Here is an 18,692-nt window from a genome sequence, read left to right as displayed (position 1 = left end):
CTTTTCATGTGACAACACTGAAGAAATGACACTTTGCTACAATGTAAAGTAGTAAGTGTACAGCTTGTATAACAGTGTAAATTTGCTGTCCCCTCAAAATAACTCAACACACAGTCATTAATGTCTAAACCGCTGGCCACAAAAGTGAGTACACCCCTAAGTGAAAATGTCCAAATTGGGCCCAAAGTGTCAATATTTTGTGTGGCCACCATTATTTTCCAGCATTGCCTTAACCCTCTTGGGCATGGAGTTCACCAGAGCTTCACAGGTTGCCACTGGAGCCCTCTTCCACTCCTCCATGACGACGTCACGGAGCTGGTGTGTGTTAGAGACCTTGCGCTCCTCCACCTTCCGTTTGAGGATGCCCCATAGATGCTCAATAGAGTTTAGGTCTGGAGACATTCTTTAGCAAGGCAGTGGTCGTCTTGGAGGTGTGTTTGGGGTCGTTATCATGTTGGAATACTGCCCTGCGGCCCAGTCTCCGAAGGGAGGGGATCATGCTCTGCTTCAGTATGTCACCGTACATGTTAGCATTCATGGTTCCCTCAATGAGCTGTAGCTCCCCTGTTCCAGGTCTGTTCTGAGTGGAACCCGTCCTGTTAAACCGCTGTATGGTCTTGGCCACCGTGCTGCAGCTCAGTTTCAGGGTCTTGGCAATCTTCTTATAGCCTACACCATCTTTATGTAGAGCAACAATTCTTTTTTTCAGATCCTCAGAGAGTTCTTTGCCATGAGGTGCCATGTTGAACTTCCAGTGACCAGTATGAAAGAGTGAGAGCGATAACACCAAATTTAACACAACTGCTCCCCATTCACACCTGAGACCTAGTAACAATAACGAATCACATGACACCAGGGAGAGAAAATGGCTAATTGGGCCCAATTTGGACATTTTTACTTAGGGGTGTACTCACTTTTGTGGCCAGCGGTTTAGACATTAATGGCTGTGTGTTGAGTTATTTTGAGGGGACAGCAAATTTACACTGTTATACAAGCTGTACACTCACTACTTTACATTGTAGCAAAGTGTCATTTCTTCAGTGTTGTCACATGAAAAGATATAAAATATTTACAAAAATGTGAGGGGTGTATTCACTTCTGATACTGTATATATATATATATATATAGAGAGAGAGAGAAAAAATTGTGTACTAGAGAATTATATCAAAACATTTTTTAAGTTGACGATATAATTCTATAGTACATATATATACACACAAAAATTATTTATATATATATGTGTGTGTGTGTGTAACCCGTCAAGACCACGTCTACGATATAATTAAAAAATTATGCATACAGATTAATCAAATTATAAACCAAGGTTAAAGGAAATGGTTATTTTCTTCAGAAATAAAATCCTGACCATTTTAATGTAGTATATTAAAAAGAAGCAGCGAAGATATAAGAGAACTTTTATGTTTGAATCAAACAATATAACGATTACAGGCAAATCAGCAGTGTTATCCATTCTGTATACAGTGGTCACAAGACAAAAAAAACAAACCAAAAAAAAAAAAAAAAAAAACCACACACACACACACACACACACAAACACACAAACTCGCACACATTCATCATCATCTCCACCTTACAGAAATTATATGAGAATAAAACCAGAAGCCCAGAAAGCAAAGCAACAGACTCCCTTCACTATCTGAAGCATGTGGAAAGCAAAGCACGTCTTAGTGACAAAGCAGCGTGGGTTTTGTAGTTTGTCTTAATGTTGGTGTGTGTTTTTTTTTTTGTTTTTTTTTTGCTTTTTATCTATAGAGAGGCACAAAATCAGGCTTCCGAGTCACAGTGAGGCTTTGAAAGAAGTGTCAGCTACGTGTGTTCAGACTTTTATATAATGCTCACATGCGCGCACACACACACACACACACACACACACACACACACACACACACTCTCTCTCACTTTAATGACCACACGCTGCACACCACCTTAAAATTAAAAAGAAATTGTCAAGTTTCCAATGAGAAAAACAGCAGTTACAACACAGAGAGAAACTGCAGAACACCTCATTACTGTTAATACATATGCATTGTGTATAATAATAATAATAATAAAAATAATAATATAATTTCCAGTTGGATTGCAATTGAAACGAGTGAGAATTATTTGATTGGCTCAGAACAGAGAGGTCTAGATGTAGCCAACAGACTTAGAAACCTTTTGCCCAAAATTACCTTGGTATAGACGAATAGCATATAAAGCACACACAAGCGTACACCCATTTAGTCACACACACACACAGTTCATGGAGGGTATGTGAAAAGCAGTGTTTGCTACCAACCACTGCAGGCTTTTCACTTCTGGCCATTAACGTCTGAGACAGCATTCATAAACTGATAAAAGATTAGCCTTCAGTGACAGATGCACCAACAAGTCTGTGCAAATCCAGGAAAAAAGAAAGATGCTCCATTCATACACTTTAATAACCATCACTCCTTACAGCCAACACAATATTATCCTCATGTACTTATTTAACAAATTCAAGAAATATTTTTGAGTATATATACATATCTAGATAATAGATAAATATATCTATACCACTCTCTCTTTTTTTCTTTTAATTTTTTTTAATATATTTTTTTTGAAGAACCGGATGTCGTGGGGGTGGATAACATTGCTGAATACTTTGAGAATTACAATGAAGTGCCACTGGGGAAACTCAACATACATCTATAACAGACTCACCTGATGCTAAAACTTTTTTTCTTTTTGGATTGAGAGGTAAAGCTGGAGGAGGACTGGGATTGAACAATAGATGAAGTTTGACTTGGGACTGTAAAACCTTTTAATGCACATGTATGCACATACATGCAGGCAAAGAATTCACACACACACACACACACACACACACACACACACACACACACACACACACACACACACACAAACGCTCTCGTTCTCACACACCCACCCACCCACACATGCATGCACACACGCGCCGAGATTCCCGTCCCATGCCCTACTCCTTGTGTTGCTAGGAAACGCCCCACCCACCCTCAGTTTTGGTGTTGTTCCCCCCCTCCCCCCCAGATCCTCCTGAGTGCCTGTGCACTGCTGGCTGCTGAGGTGGGCGTGTCTTACAGGTGTTAGTCTTGCTATTGGTGCTTTTTCTGAAATAGTCCCGTCTCCCCCCCGCGGCAACACGTCAGTTTTGCCGAGAGGGACAATCTCAGTCCCCAAGGATGCTCTTCACAAAGCTAGCGACGTCGGTGTCTTTGGAGTCATGGATGGTGAAAAAGGGATGTTGCTGGATGTGGAAAAGATTTTAAATGTTAATATTGTGCCAAATGTTGTGCTCACGAAAAAAGAAATCATTGTATATTTCAATGCAAAATGGTTAACAAATAAGAGTTTACACAAATAACAAGGACAATTAAAAAATATTCTAAAAATGCTGGAGTCCAAAAGTCTGACATCATAAAAACAGTAATAAAAGTCTGTGTGTTTATTATATATATATATATATATATATATATATATATATATGTAAGTTGCGCACTATTTCTAGGTCTTTCTATTCAGAGTTGTTTCAAACCTTTGGACCCCACTATATGTTAAAAGGAAAATAAATATCCACTATACTTAATGTACTGCAATTGTTTTATCACCATTTCAACCATTTTTGAGGTTTTTCAAAAGCCCTGAATTTGAATACAAATGATTAATTTAAATATATAAAAGGTATTAGAAAATGATTACAGTGATTTTAGATCAATTACATCAAGTTAAACTGCTGTCAACTACCAAACAGCATCATATAACTACTTCACGATATACATCACTACAAGCTAATAGGGAGAAGAAGGTACAACTTTGCTTTGAAAGCACAAGTCTGACATCTAAAGGACAATCCAGGGAAGTGCTTGTTATAAAAACAGAAAAGAAGAACTGTCGGCATCAAACTCACCATTAGTTCTGTGTAAGTTGGCCGCTCTTTGGAATTCTTCCTTAAGCTGAAACACAACCAGAGAAAAAGCAAAGCACGTGCATGTTAGAAATGCACAACGAATTATCACAACTGCAGCAGGAGAACGCAAAAACCTCAATGCAGCACGCTGTGGCCTCCAGTACTTCCCCTCACAATGTGAAAGAGAGGATGCAATCAGGGTTTCTACATCCTGTTCGCTTTCCTACTTCACAATGCAGAGTCAAGGTATGTATAGAGTGTGTGTGCGTCTGTGTGTGCGTATCTGTCTGTCTACGCTACAGGTTTACGGTTTTCACTTTCACGAAACTATGTGGTGTCAGCATTATTCCGGAGAAATGCAATTCTACAGAATCTCGAGTCATGATCATCCCACAAACACGAGTCACAAAAACATCCTGTGTTAACTTATACACACCATATACATGTGGTATTAATATCCATCTCAGATGATATAACCAGAAATGTATACAGATCTAACAGAATCTAATGAAACTATATAGCATTTATTATATAAACACAAGTTTGGACACAGTTTAGTGCTTTGAAAATGTCAGGGTGATGATGATATACAGTACAGTGCAAAGGTTTGGGGTTGCTAAGATTTTTGTTTTTGAAGGAAGTGTTTGATGCTTAAAAAGGCATTGCAACAGTAATATTGTGAAGTGTTCTTGCAACTTTTCTATTTTAATATATTTTAAAATGTAATTTAGTCCTGTGATGGCAAAGCTGAATTTGCAGCAGCCATTACTCCAGTCTTTAAATGTCACGATCCTTCGGAAATCATATTTTGCTCCAGAAACATTTCTTTTTATCAACAACATTATTGTGCTGCTTAATATTTTTGTGGAGAGAATCGATTTTTTTTTTTAAACAAAGTTCAAAAGAACTGCATTTCTTTTAAATAGAATTCTTTTGTAACATGTATAAATGTCTTTATGGCACTTTTGGTCAATTGGTCTTTGCTTTTCTAATAAGGTCTTTAAAAAAATAAAGGAAAATTTTATCCAAACTGTGCAAAGTTTTAACATTTACAGTTCAAAACCAAGGGTACGTTTACATGACAACAATGTACTAAAAAAACGGAAAAGTTTACACTTTGCGTTTTTTGAAAAGTTTCACATACAGATGACAATATTGTCAAAACGATCCCCGTTCACACAGATCTGTGGAAACTACAAAACGCTGTATTATGCATACCAGGCGATGTCACTTTGTAAAGAAACACTACACGCCTATAGACCAAACACGTAATACGCATGTGCACAATGTCACGTTTTTGTTTGTTTGTTTGTTTATGATTTAACGCCATGCGAGCTACCTCGGCTATATTCATGGCCAGAACAAGATTTTTTTTTTTAATAAAAGGAAAAAAAATAATCTAATTAGATTTTTAAGATGTCACCGTTTTCACAAATTTGCATTTTTGTAGTTTACACAGAGATGATAAAGATATTGTTTTCAAAAACGTGCACTTTAAAACTTGTCAAAAGTTTGCATTTTCAGGCCCCTAAACATCGTTGTCGTGTAATTGAATGGCTAGAACACATAAATTTTCTGTTTTTAGTTGAAATGATTCTTTTTAAAATCCATGTTTCTCAACAATAAGGATGGCCTGGAGCCATTTAATAGTAACATTCAGAAACAAACATATTTATATTTTTTTCTTTTTAACTACTTTAGTATTTGCAGTTGGGCCAGTGAAAGTTGGCATAACTTATTGTGGGGCTCTGATGTGCAAGTGTGCAAATGAGTGTAACAGCTCGCCCACCACTGTGACGTGAAGTCCACAAACTCAGCTGAGAAGCGGTCAGCAGGCAGCTGGGGCGACGGCTCTTCCACCACCTGCTTGAGCTGCTGAAACGGCGTTCCCCATGAGTCATATGGAAACCGCAGAATGGCCAGCTCGATCTGACAGGATGAAAAAAACGTAGACATCACAACACAACCATCACAAACTACAACATGCCATGATTCACAGCGACAGCGACACTGTTTTTTTTATTATTTTATTTTTTTATTTTTTATGTAACAATCGGTAAATAATAGAGAAAGACCCTTTTTATGGGTCTTTTTTCTGTAAGGTGAAATTTAATCAAAGTCAGCATGAAACAGAAGTTGCGATGGTCAATTTTTCCTTGTTGTGACGAATATCAAGAAAAATAAGAAAAAAATAAATAAATAAATAAAAAATAAATGTAGGACGGGACTTGATTTTGTCCAACAGGAATTGACTGGATGGTTGTTTGCTGATGTGAGTGACAGGTTGTCCCGCCTTCTCACCGAAAAACATCACCAGAGAAGAAAAGAGATGTTGCAAGAAGAAGGGAAGTTATTCAGATTAAAGATTCCGAGGGCACATGAATAAAAAAATTTAAAAAAAGTGATAAATCAAATAAATCATTCATAATAAATACTGCAATATTCCTCTGATTTCATGGTGACTTTAAAGCTCAAGCGAAACATTGTCATTAATATATTAATCAATTTTACATGTAGTTTATGATTATGTCCATAAAGTCTGAGGAAAGTTGTTTTATTACCTAATCATTACACGTGGGCCTATTATTAATTTTTAAACATGTCAACTACAAAAAAAATTATGTGATTAATCGTGAGTAAATATTTTAACAATCATCTGACAGCCCTAATATTCATACATAACGCTTGAATACACAATGATCTGGTAAGCATTAATAAACATTATAACATTGCATAATGTCATTAATAAAAAATTTAAAAAAAAGAAGAAGTGTTGCTAATTAAGCAACAAGTGTTAAAAGTATACAAGGTCACTCAGACCTACCATTGTGATTCCTAAACTCCAGATATCAGACTTGACATTGTAGCCTTTCTGATTGGTCTCTGGGTTGATTCTCTCAGGCTGTGAATGAAAAAGAAAAATGACTGATGATGCTGATTGTGGGCAAAAGAGGAAGTGTGGTTTGATAAGAGGTGGAAAGATAAGCAAGCCTGAGAAAGAGTTATAAAATATACTTATCACTTTTGCTTGCACTATATTCTCCTCTTTATGACACGCCTCTCTTTTTTTAGATGTATAACGTTCACATCTTTATACAGAGCCACATGAACACAGACTGCGAGCTGAAGTTTGAAGTGTGTGAAGAACTCTCTAGATCTGCAGTGTCTCTCATGCTCTGAGCACATCAGTGTCTCAATTTTTTCTTTTTTTTTTTTTGAATGGCTGAGTTATTGAACAGCTCATGCTTAACTCATTACTATACGGAAGCTTGTTTCCGCCATACAGTAATGGGTAATTGTGAATTGATCTCTCACAATTTTATCTCGCAATCACAATCGTGAGAAACTCACAATTAAAAAAAAAAAAAAAAAAAAAAAAAAAAAAAAAGTAATTGCAACTTTTTCCTCACAATTCTGAATTTTCTTACAATTCTGAGTTTATACTTCACAATTCTGAGAAAAACAAGTCAGAACTGACAGATATAAACTCACAATTAATAAGAGATAATTGCGGCATTTATCTCACAATTACAAGTTTATATCTTGCAATTTGGACTTTATAACTTACAATTCTGACTTTTTTCTCAGAATTGTGAGATATAAACTTGCAATTGCGAACCACAAAGTCCGAATTGTGAGTTAAAAAGTCAATTACCGTTTTTTATTTTGAGGTGGAAGAAGACGGTTTCAATATTTACGGCAAACAGTCAAAACGCTTCACATACCAATTTAAAAAAAAAAAAAAAAACATTTTCTGCAGTTTCACTGACTCTACATGTTCATATTTAAAAGATTTCAATTGACCATTTAACTTTCTTAAAATTATTTAACATTTAATATATAATGAATATACTAACAAATGTACATTTAAATATATATTTTCTATTTATTATTTATTTTTTCACACTCAGACAAAATAATAAAATATAAATATATATATATATATATATATATATATATATATATATATATATATATATAAACTTAAAAATGTATATTTTAACCTTGAATATTCAGATTCACTTAATTTTTTTTGTATACTGTCATTAATTGACTATAAAGATGAGCATAACATTTTTTTTTTAAAAAATTGAAGTCACAACATAAGACAATAAAATATGTATCTCTTCTTTTGTTTTGCTTACCGCCATGTATGGCTTGCAGCCGGCATCCATTGTCTTCGCCACTGAATCCACAAGGTACCCACTGATGCCAAAATCACACATTTTCACCTGACCCTGCATGTTTATCAGGACGTTAGAGGGTTTCACATCTGCAGAAAGACAGAAAACAGGAAAATCAGTTGCTGGCATCATTAAAAAGCAAATATATGATATTGTACTTTTAGTGCCAGCTCACCTCTGTGTATCACTGACAGGTTGCTGTGGAGATGCTCCAATGCTTTTACGATCTGCAATGGGAATATGAAACAACAGGCTCATTAAACAACTGCAGGGGCTCAGGAATTACACAGCGTTAAAATGATCTTAAAAAGTGGGCATACAAAAAAAATAAAAAAATAAAAAAATAAAAAAATAAACCATTACATCAGTATAAAAGACATTACATGGCATGCTTTCACCCAATATACTGTATTTTACAGAAAATTAGTCGCACCGGGGCAAAACTGCGTTTTTGAAAAAAAAACAAAAAAAACAGACAAGTCGCATTGGTGTATAAGTCGCATTTTATTATTACATTAATAAATGTAAAAGAGCAGTGCATAATTTATAGTGGTGTTCATATAAACAACATTTATTATAAATGCTAAGCCTATACGAATTTACGAAACAAAAGTGAAAGTGTGCGTGGAGACCAGGTTTGTCGCTTTAATGTGTTAATTTAATTAATCAGTTAAAAAAAATAAAATAATAATAATAATAATAATGTTAAAACTATTTAACGCATTTAACGCACCCGCCCCAGACCTACATAGGTCATCTTACATTTCATACAGTTGAAGGTGGCGAACATGATGCAGGGCAACAACTCACTGCGTGATGGAGCCTATAAAATGCAGTTATATGGACCTAAAATTCAATATATCAGGGCTAAAATGCCCCGTATGAGATGTCTCATTTATATCATAGGATATAGGTAAGCAATATTACACGAGTAACGAGCGCAATATCACATGAGTGCCGTTTTTATGCCGAATAGCATGACTGCAAATGTGATATCAATTTTATACAACAGTTTTTGTTGTTTTTGCTCACGAAAATATTAGCTGTAAACACAGTGGTTTCATTTCTGAACAAATCCGCATTTTGAACGAATCGATCAGGTGAACCAATGATTCAATGACCTATTCATAAAGAGAGACATTTACTTTATTCCTGAATGAATCAGCCGCTTGAACAATCGAATGAATGAATGGAATGAATGAATGAATGAATGAATAAATAAATAATTTAGACATTTACCGCCACCTACTGTCCGTTTTTTACTTTCTTATTTAGAGTATCATTTCACTGGAAAAAAAATAAAAATCATCAAATTTTGGGGATAATTTGCCAAGAAATGAAAATTCTGTTTATTTACATTTACTCATCCTCATGTCATTTCAAACCTGTATGACTTTCTTTCTTTTGCAAAACATAAAAGAGAATATTTTGAAGAATGTTGGTAACCAAACTGTTTTGGTCTGTAAATATATCTAAATACCAATTCAAAAGCTTCTGAAAAAACAAAAAAAACAAAACAAATCATAGCCTAAAAGTGTAATTTATGTGTAATAAATTATTTATTGAATCGAAAGAAAATTCTATCTAAAGCTATTTTTTGTAATGTCTATTTGATCTCATTTAACACAACAATGACTTTAAATTATCATTTGGGGGTAATTTCTCAGCACATCATAATTTTTCTGCACATCATTTAATTAATTAGATTAAAATTTTAATCGATTGATGCCCTAGTGGAGACGTAACCGTACAGTTGAAGTGTGGTTCTGTAAAATTTCCTCTCTAGCTCAGGCCAACAGGCCGTGTGTCTACGATTAGTTCCTTTAGCCTTCATTTCATTAAAGATGAAGTATGCAGGTCCTGTGACACTAGTGGCACCTATGCTAGAATGGATTTGTGTGCATTTATGCGTACTCCATTTTGCATGCTTGACGTTAATAGCATTATAGGTCACTTTGGAATATAAGCCGCAGTATGTTTCAGATGATTAAAAAAAAAAGCGACTTATAGTCCAGAAAATAAAGTAGACACAAATTCAAATCTGTAGACCAAAGAGCAACAGCTTGCCATTGAGAGATGCAGGAAATCAGGTGGTACTTACAGAGACTGTGATCTTGCCCAGGATGTCCTCTGGGATGGTCATGCCCTTCTCATGCACCTGCTTATAGAACTTATCCAGAGAGGTGTCCATCAGCTCCATGCAGATCCACACATCACCCTGACAACACAATGAGCCAATCAGGTTAGAGCTGGGGTTTGAGACTTAACAACAACCTTACATAAAAATGAGACAGCAGGAAATGACTAAACACATTCCCATTGTGGGACTTTTTTGGGGGGTCAACATTTATAAGGACACAGATAACTGGACTTGCTCTGTCTCTCGTCTATACAATTACCGCTTTGTCCTGTAGCATTAAAACAGCTACAAATGCTAACAGGTAAATGAGATGACTGCTCAGTGCATTTGGTGTGTTCAAGGTTTATTGTACGTGTGGTTGTACCTCTCTAAACAAGGCTCCATAGAAGGTAACAGTGTAAAAGCAGTCGACTGTTCTCATTGAGATATCCAGATCCATTAGCAGCCGTTTCTGCTCCTGCGTGTTTACTGTGGCTCGAATCCGCTGCAGGAAACAAGTGGGTAATGTTAACATTTATTAAGTTAAAAAAGGTTTCTATTTCAAATTAATGCTGTTCTTTTGAAAAAAAATTTAGCATCAAAACAGCATATTACAATAATTTCTGAAGGATCATAACATTGAAGACTGGAGTAATGGCTGCTGAAAACTATAAATATATTATATATTACTATAATAAATTATTTGAAAGTGTAATATTTCACAATACTAATGTTTCTGCCATTTTTGATCAAATAAATGCTGCCTTGATGAGCATATTAGACTTCTCACAAAAATCACTTTTCTAGCAGAAGTGCACTTAAGGAGTTGCTTAATGCTTCAATGAAAATAAAAATATTAAGGAACAACAAAAACAACAACAAAAAAAATGTTTAACTTAGGCCCTGTTTACACCTGGTATTAAAATGAGTTTTGGTTGATCGGATCACAAGTAGACGAGGGATACACATTCCCGTTTACACCTGGTGTTTTAATCAGTCTCTTTTGTCCACTTTCAACCACTTCTGACCTGATTTCTTCGAGGGGAGGGTCTATGGTCGGGTAAATGTATGGGCTTCTTCAGATCTTTTCTATCTAATGGATGAAATAAGCTCAAGTGATCTACATATGTACGCGGCTGGAGACAACGGTAAAACATACAGAGAGCATCAGCTTTGGTTTCAGCTCTGACAGCTGCAAGACCATGCCAAACGCGGTGAGTTTGTGTTAGAAAGCAGGAATGATGAGAGAACATTGTGCTTGGTACATTTGTCATTTTTAAACCAAATTTGAGTCTTCAGCCGACAAAGTTTAAATCCCGTCTGTCTTGCGCACTTCCCATAATGTTTACGCATCAGGTCAGTAGGTGGAGAGTAGGTGGTCTTTTGTAGCGGTTCGAATGCACATGAGCGTTTCCACTATGAAAGCAATCCGGTCGAATGTGTTTTCAACTACCTCTGGAAGTGGTCGAAAGTGGAAAAGCTCAAAACCTTTTAGACCTTGTTTACACTTGTATTTAGCGCCGTCCACTTGTGATCCGATTGACCAATACGCATCTTGATACCAGGTGTAAACAGGGCCTTAATAAAGTGTTTAACTTGTATTTTATTTAAAATATTAAAAAAATAAAATGTTATAAAACTGATAGTTATGATGGATTGGATGAGGCATTCAAAGCTGGTTCCAAGGTAAAGTGTTGTAAAAGGCTAATAAATGCACATCTGAATGGGGAAAGATGCCAGGTTGCTTAGCACTAGAACCAGAAAATTACTTTAAATATTTTAATAACTTTAGGCACTGCTAGGAACATGCTACACATAGCTTAATCGTGCCCACTGTTGATATGTCCAAAGTTTAAGAAACTTAAACTGGACATTTACTGACAAAAATATTCCTCACATGGGTTTAGCTAGCATGGGCCTGTATGAACTCACCTTTACTGCCATTATTACGCCACTGGGGACGTGTCTCATCTTGTCCACCACTCCATATGCCCCTCGCCCCAACTCTCCGATCTGCTCCAAATCATCTGCCTTCACCACAAAGTTCTGCTCAGAACACAAACACGTGTGTTAAAGGTATTATACAAACTGTATTTTCAGTGAATGCTGAAATTGATGCACACAGAAGATAAAAAGAAAACAAAGAAAAAAGAGGGACAAACAGGGAGACAGATAGTAACACTAACAGACTGAAGCCTATATTCCAAACAGACAGTCTGAAAAAAGAAAATGGCACAAATGAGCATAAGCTGATTGTTTCCTATGAGGTATGGAGAATGGAAGCACGCTATTCCTGGAGATAACATTTTCCTTTCCCCGTTTCGGCTCTCTATCACTAGCAATCACAACAAACGCCTTAAACCTGGAGGCAACAAACTTGGCTTCTCAGAAATTCTTCACAAAAGCTCATACGTGCCAATCCGACTTTATCAAAAAACTGATGTTACTCTTCGGTTGTAAGTCAAAAAGCCTCAATCTTTGCCAATGGAAAATTCCACTTATTTGATGAGTTTAAAATAAATATTTTTACAGCCTGAGAGGCAGTAAAGTGCATTCCAGGCTGCCTACAATCAGATGTATTCAAAAGGGCTGTAATGTGCACTGGGCCATTCTTTACAACCCGCCGGTCTTTAACCAAGCCAAGATTTCGTATCGAGCCTGGGACAGGGAGTTACATCACCATAAATGCAATGAAAAATATGACATTTGAAAAGATAAGTCTATCACCTTAGCACGGGAATGCAAATTACATGTCGCAATGCTTTGCATACAGGTGACCAAAGGACAGTTTCTCTCATAGCGCTTTATAATACAGATGAGGAAGAGATGAAGGTGAACTGAAACCTTGCAGCATTACATTTTTTTTTTTTTTTTTTTTTGCGCAACGCACTGATTGATGTGTTTAGTGCTTTCTGAAAAAATTTACCAAAATGAAAAGGGAAAAACATAAAAAATAAAGGCAGTAGACAAACAGGGTTAATTAAATTAAAAAGAAATGTATAAAGATGAAGATAGTTAAATACATAAGATTATCCTTCTTAATTAAAGAAAGGATGATGAAACGCACCTTATCTCCAATAGTAACACAGGCTTTTGAGTCCAGGTCTCTCGGGGGTCTGTGCAACAAAGAAATCCCATTGAGTGTCCTTGTCTGACACGGTAAATGACTCACTAACTAAAGCCAGCCTTAATTATAAAATCTATTCTACTTGCACACCCAGATTGAACCTCAAAAACAGACTAAAAAAAAAAAAAAAGACTAGCACAGTTAATGAATATAAATGTGATATCAAGTAAAGTGTAATTATCTTAAAATGAAATCAGTGCACTGAAATCTGCATAAAATCTTACGTAGGAGCAGGTGGGGTTTTCTCAAACACCTCTTTTGGAAGCTTGAGTGGTGGCTTCTTTTTACCTGCAGAGGGAAGAAAAAAAGAAACAAATTAATCATTATTATGCCCGAGTCAGTAAAGATCTTCTGAATTGCATTTGTCAGGAAAAAGATCCTTTTAAGAGAGGAAAAAAAAGCTTTATGTGAGGGAAAAAAAACTCAAAAGGCCTGTCTAAATAAAAGAGGCATTCTGAAACTGTCCCGAGGGATATAGAGCCCTTTCCTTTATTTCTGCTCCCCATGGAATTCCGAGATTCCCTATCGGATGAGCACTTACGGTCAGACAGCGCAAGCGGCTCCAGATCCTGGCTGAGTAAATGCGAAAGAGCGAGAGAGTGCGAGGAGAGAGAGTGCAAGTGTGAAAGAGGGAGGCGAGATGGCAGGGTCAGGTGCATTCTCTCCATCTGGAGCGGATCAGAGGCGCTACCGCCACAGGCGTTACCCATCGTGAGTGACACAAGAGTGGGGCAATCCACATACCTGATGGCACGTGAACTGTCCACACCCACCTGACTGACTGATTCCAGTCTGCTAAATGCAAATAATAGGTATAACTTGCACTGAAGGAGTTACTACAATACATATCAACAGTTTGTCTGAATAACAGTGCAGTAATTCGGTTACAACAAGTCAATGCTAAAAAGAAAAATCGAACAATATCAGTCTCTCTCTGGTACTCTGCGCACACTCTGGAAAAAGTTCAAATGCACTTCGTAAAAAACTATTTCGGATTAGCTATTTGAAAACTTAAAGCTGTGTTTAATTTAATTTTCATTTTAATTAAAAGGTACACTATGTAACTTTTGCCGCTCTAGTGGTTAATAAACAGAACTGCATGTGTCTTGCGGAAGAACATTGTAGCCAGAGCTACTTCTCTCTGTTTATGGAGCCTATTTGACAAGTCGCGCAGGTACTGTGCTACTTCGCAGCGGATGCTGTCCCGCTCGGTCTAAAATAGTCCGAATATAAACATTTATTATAGGCGCACCGTAGTGATTCAGGATAAGACAAAAACACGGAAGATGGATTCATGATGTACTCGCTCATTATATAAATTTTGTAAATTTTGAACAAAAAAAAATAAAAAAAAAATACACAGTGTACCTTTAAAATTAGGGATGCACGATATATCGGCCACCATATCGGTATCTTCTTCAAAATATCTTCCTTTGTGTTCAACAGAACAAAGAAATTCATACAGGTTTGGAACAACTTGAGGGTGAGTAATTGAAGACAGAATTTTCATTTTGGGTGTACTGTCCCTTTAAAGCCGATAAATAATGGATTATTTCCTTCAACTGAGACACGGCCCGCCATTATGGTTTTTCATTTCTTGAAATATGATTGAAATCACTTCAAAAAGGAAGATACCGTTAAAGGGATAGTTCACCCAAAAGTGAAAATTTGATGTTTATCTGCTTACCCCCAGCGCATCCAAGATGTAGGTGACTTTGTTTCTTCAGTAGAACACAAATGATGATTTTTAACAAAAACCGTTGCCGTCTGTCAGCCGTATAATGCTTGTCAATGGGAACTTCTTTTATAAGAGTAAATAAAACTTGCTTAGACAAACCCAAATTAAACCCTGCGGCTTGTGACGACACATTGATGTCCTAAGACACAAAACGATCGGTTTGTGCGAGAAACCGAACAGTATTTATATCATTTTTTTACCTCTAAAACACCACTATGTCCAACTGCGTTCTGCATTCGCTTAGTGAGGTCTGATCACGCTCTGACAACGGAAGTGATGTCTCGTGCATATACTTTAATGATATATCATTATTGGCTTTCAAATATAAAGAATTATTGGTATCGGCCAAAATTTTCATATCGTTGCATCCCTATTTAAAATTAATCAATAAATGAAGGATATATGCCATTGGTTTAATTTTTGGAATATTTATATTAATATTTAGCTTTGTAAATAAAGTTCAATAGCATATTAGCTCAATAGCATTCTGCTTTTGTATCAAAATTGGTATTGAGAAATTTGACACTAACAGTGATACTGGCATTGACTGAAATTTTGGTTGTGTGACAACCGTACTACAAACATTGAAGTAAAACAGAAATATGCAATTACTTTGCCGCTACCAAAAGGTATTGCTAAAAATAGCAAAATATAATTAAAAAAAATAATATAATATAGTATAATATATAATATATGTTTGAGTCAATGTTGCTGTGTCAGGCTGCTCAAACAAACAGTAATGTTTCAATAGCATGACAAAGCCACAGTGTATTGACTGACTACTGAAGTTGAAGTTTTAAATCCAGAAATGTACCATTTCTGTGCCACTACCACCAAAATTAATGACTAAAATAACAAAAATAAATCATTTAAAAAATAAATTAAGACTAAACTAAACTAAACCAAAAAGTTTCCAGGACACTTTCCAATCTGCATTTGGTCAGACAAACAGATAGTCCAACCCCAAACTCTCATCACTGGTTGAGCCAATGTTGCTGTGTCACACTGCTCAAACAGAGCAAAGTTTTGACAGCCTGACAGAGCCACGATGTTTACAGATTTCAGGATAGTCAATACACAAATGTCTTAATTATTGTTTACCTCTGCATATTACGCTGAAATAGGAGAAAGTATTTTAACACCACACACAAAAAAAAAAAAAAAAAAAAAAAAAATTCAAAACACCGAAAAATCAGCTTTACCAAATATTCAGTGGCTACACATATCACTACACGAGAAAGGTGTGGCTTCAGAATAGTCCCGACTACACCATGAGCCCACAGACAGGAAACAAATGCAGAGACACTTCCCATATTGTCACAATTGTACACAAAAATATGAGCAGCTATTTGCCACTGCAGCGTGAGAAGGGGGTTGTGCATTGTCAACATTCACCCATAGTCCTCTTGTATGCTTGTTACACCATTGTTAACGACAGAAAAGTTGTTCTGAACCTCTCCCACCTGCTTTTACATGCACAACAATAGCAACAGAAAGCTGACACTCAAAAAAAAAAAAAAAAAAAAACTCACCAAGGACTCCAATCCCTTTTAAAGTGAGGGTACAAAACCACAAAATGATTATGTACCTCCTGCAGAAAGTACATCACTGATCACGACTGCCAAAATAACTATGCCCCAACTGGAAATCACTCCCTAGCAACCAACTCAAGCAATGCTCCATGTTGAAAGCCCTAATCCTTAAAATCACACATGCTGACACATCACAGGCCGACACCCGATAGCTTTCTTCAGACTGATCACATCAGCGATGTAGGGAAAAGGCTGTTCCTAGTTACTGGACCTCCGTGTGACTTTGGTAACTTTGTGAAAACTGTTGCATAAGCATTAAAAACAGCCACTTCAAGCACTTCAAATATAACCAGTGCCCTTCCATGTCACAATGCTCCCAGTGAAAAGTTCCCAGTTCTGGTATCAACTACTGAAATTAAAGCCATAAAGCAACCGGAAATCATTCGTTTTTATCAAGAGTTGGCAATTAATGAGGGAGGCAGAATAAGCAAACGTTGGCGACGTGACAAATTTGAGCAGAGTAAAATGGTAAACAGTCTAGCACTATAGCGATTCGGCAACCTACAGCAATTGAATGTGTCAATGTACAGAGAGAACGTAAAGGGAGATGCAGAGGCGTCTCTATCTGCTGGAACATGTACCTACGTGTTCAGCAGACTGCAGAAGCTCTTTCATCCATGCTGAAGCCACCATGAAAATAACCAGAAGAAGAACTAAACACATGCATGCAGATAAACACATATTGCATTTATTTTCGCCACATAAACAATCTCAGTTTGTAAATAAATTCTGCTCTTGAAGTGGATGTCTATTATTGCTTGCATAACAGAGATAAATAAGGTTTCTTTTTTAAGAGAACCACTGTACAAAGTGCACAACTAAAAGACCATGTGAAGTACAAACTAGGGCTGGGCAACACATTAACTATTCACAACATATTTGCAATGATTTTGCTAGCAATATTAAATTAAGCTAGCAAATTACCATTATGTTATTGTGCAAAATGCAAAACAAAAGCAGGATTCATTGAATTGAATCAAAACTATGAACAATTCAACATTACTTAAATTTTTTTCAAATATATATATATATATATATATATATATATATATATATATATATATATATATATATATATATATATATATATATATATACATACACACACACACACACACACACATATACACTGTCATTGACGAATAAGGTTTTTAAAAGTAAAAAAAAAACAAAAAAAACATGAGATAATTAATTTTGAAGTTTTATTAAGTGTTAACATTGAGATTATGTGGTTTTTATAATCAATTAACACTGCTTTTGTCATTTTTTACAAGAGGGACAAAACTTGTCTCCAATAAAGTTTCGGTTTTACCAAATGACACTTGGTTATACCGAATGACGTTATTTTCAAACAATGCTAACAGGCAGATATCTAGCTAGCTAGCTTGCTGACAAAAGGACAATCAAACATTTTATATTTAGTACAAGTTTTTAAAATATTATAACATTTTTCATGTTTTAAAGCGGTTGTACCGAATGACCTGTTTCAGGACACGTGTATGAGCAAGTGAAGACATGAATTTTTCAAATAGTTAAAAGAGAGCGTGTAGTCCTTTGCAGGTGTCTGAATGATGTCACATCCTGTCACATGATATTGACCGCATTGACTGGTTACTCCGAATGACATCAAAGTAAGTCATTTTTCTGGACATTCTTTCTTCTAACAAAGCAACGACTTCTACATACAATTTTAGTACCATTTTGCACTACGTTGATATATGACGTTATAAAATCATGCCAGAATAAAAAAAATATATACATTTCTTTAATTTTGAGATATTTTAATCACAAATGAAATGGATGTATTGGCCTTTGGACGGTTAAACCGAATGACGTTTTGACACTTTAAAATCTTTAAAATACCTTTATATGTAGCAAAATATAATTAAAACCTTTTGGATTCAAGAAAAGAGATCTAGTTGTACTACCTTACATACTTTGGATGCCATATCTTTGTTTTTTTATTAATAATAATAATAATATTAATATTATTATTATTATTATTAT

The 18,692-nt window shown here is 35.8% G+C and overlaps 1 protein-coding gene across 1 annotated transcript in view; it reads right to left on the bottom strand.

The window, feature by feature from the left end:
- Positions 1–1,403: 1,403 nt before the first annotated feature.
- map2k6 (mitogen-activated protein kinase kinase 6) overlaps positions 1,404–18,692 on the bottom strand; it is a 29,368-nt gene continuing 12,079 nt past the window's right edge. The window contains exons 2-12 of the mRNA XM_051915668.1: positions 13,580–13,643; positions 13,296–13,344; positions 12,161–12,274; positions 10,614–10,733; positions 10,211–10,327; positions 8,285–8,336; positions 8,071–8,198; positions 6,750–6,827; positions 5,715–5,854; positions 3,926–3,971; positions 1,404–3,265 (exon numbers count right to left, since the gene is read on the bottom strand). Of these exons, the coding sequence (XP_051771628.1) occupies positions 3,188–3,265; positions 3,926–3,971; positions 5,715–5,854; positions 6,750–6,827; positions 8,071–8,198; positions 8,285–8,336; positions 10,211–10,327; positions 10,614–10,733; positions 12,161–12,274; positions 13,296–13,344; positions 13,580–13,643 (986 nt within the window). The 3' untranslated portion in view covers positions 1,404–3,187. The remainder of the gene's footprint in view (positions 3,266–3,925; positions 3,972–5,714; positions 5,855–6,749; positions 6,828–8,070; positions 8,199–8,284; positions 8,337–10,210; positions 10,328–10,613; positions 10,734–12,160; positions 12,275–13,295; positions 13,345–13,579; positions 13,644–18,692) is intronic.

This window comes from Ctenopharyngodon idella, chromosome 12 (genome assembly GCF_019924925.1).
Source record: "Ctenopharyngodon idella isolate HZGC_01 chromosome 12, HZGC01, whole genome shotgun sequence".
NCBI classification, from domain to species: domain Eukaryota; kingdom Metazoa; phylum Chordata; class Actinopteri; order Cypriniformes; family Xenocyprididae; genus Ctenopharyngodon; species Ctenopharyngodon idella.
Note: the sequence above shows the minus strand (reverse complement) of the source record. Positions and strands in the feature narration are given on the sequence as shown.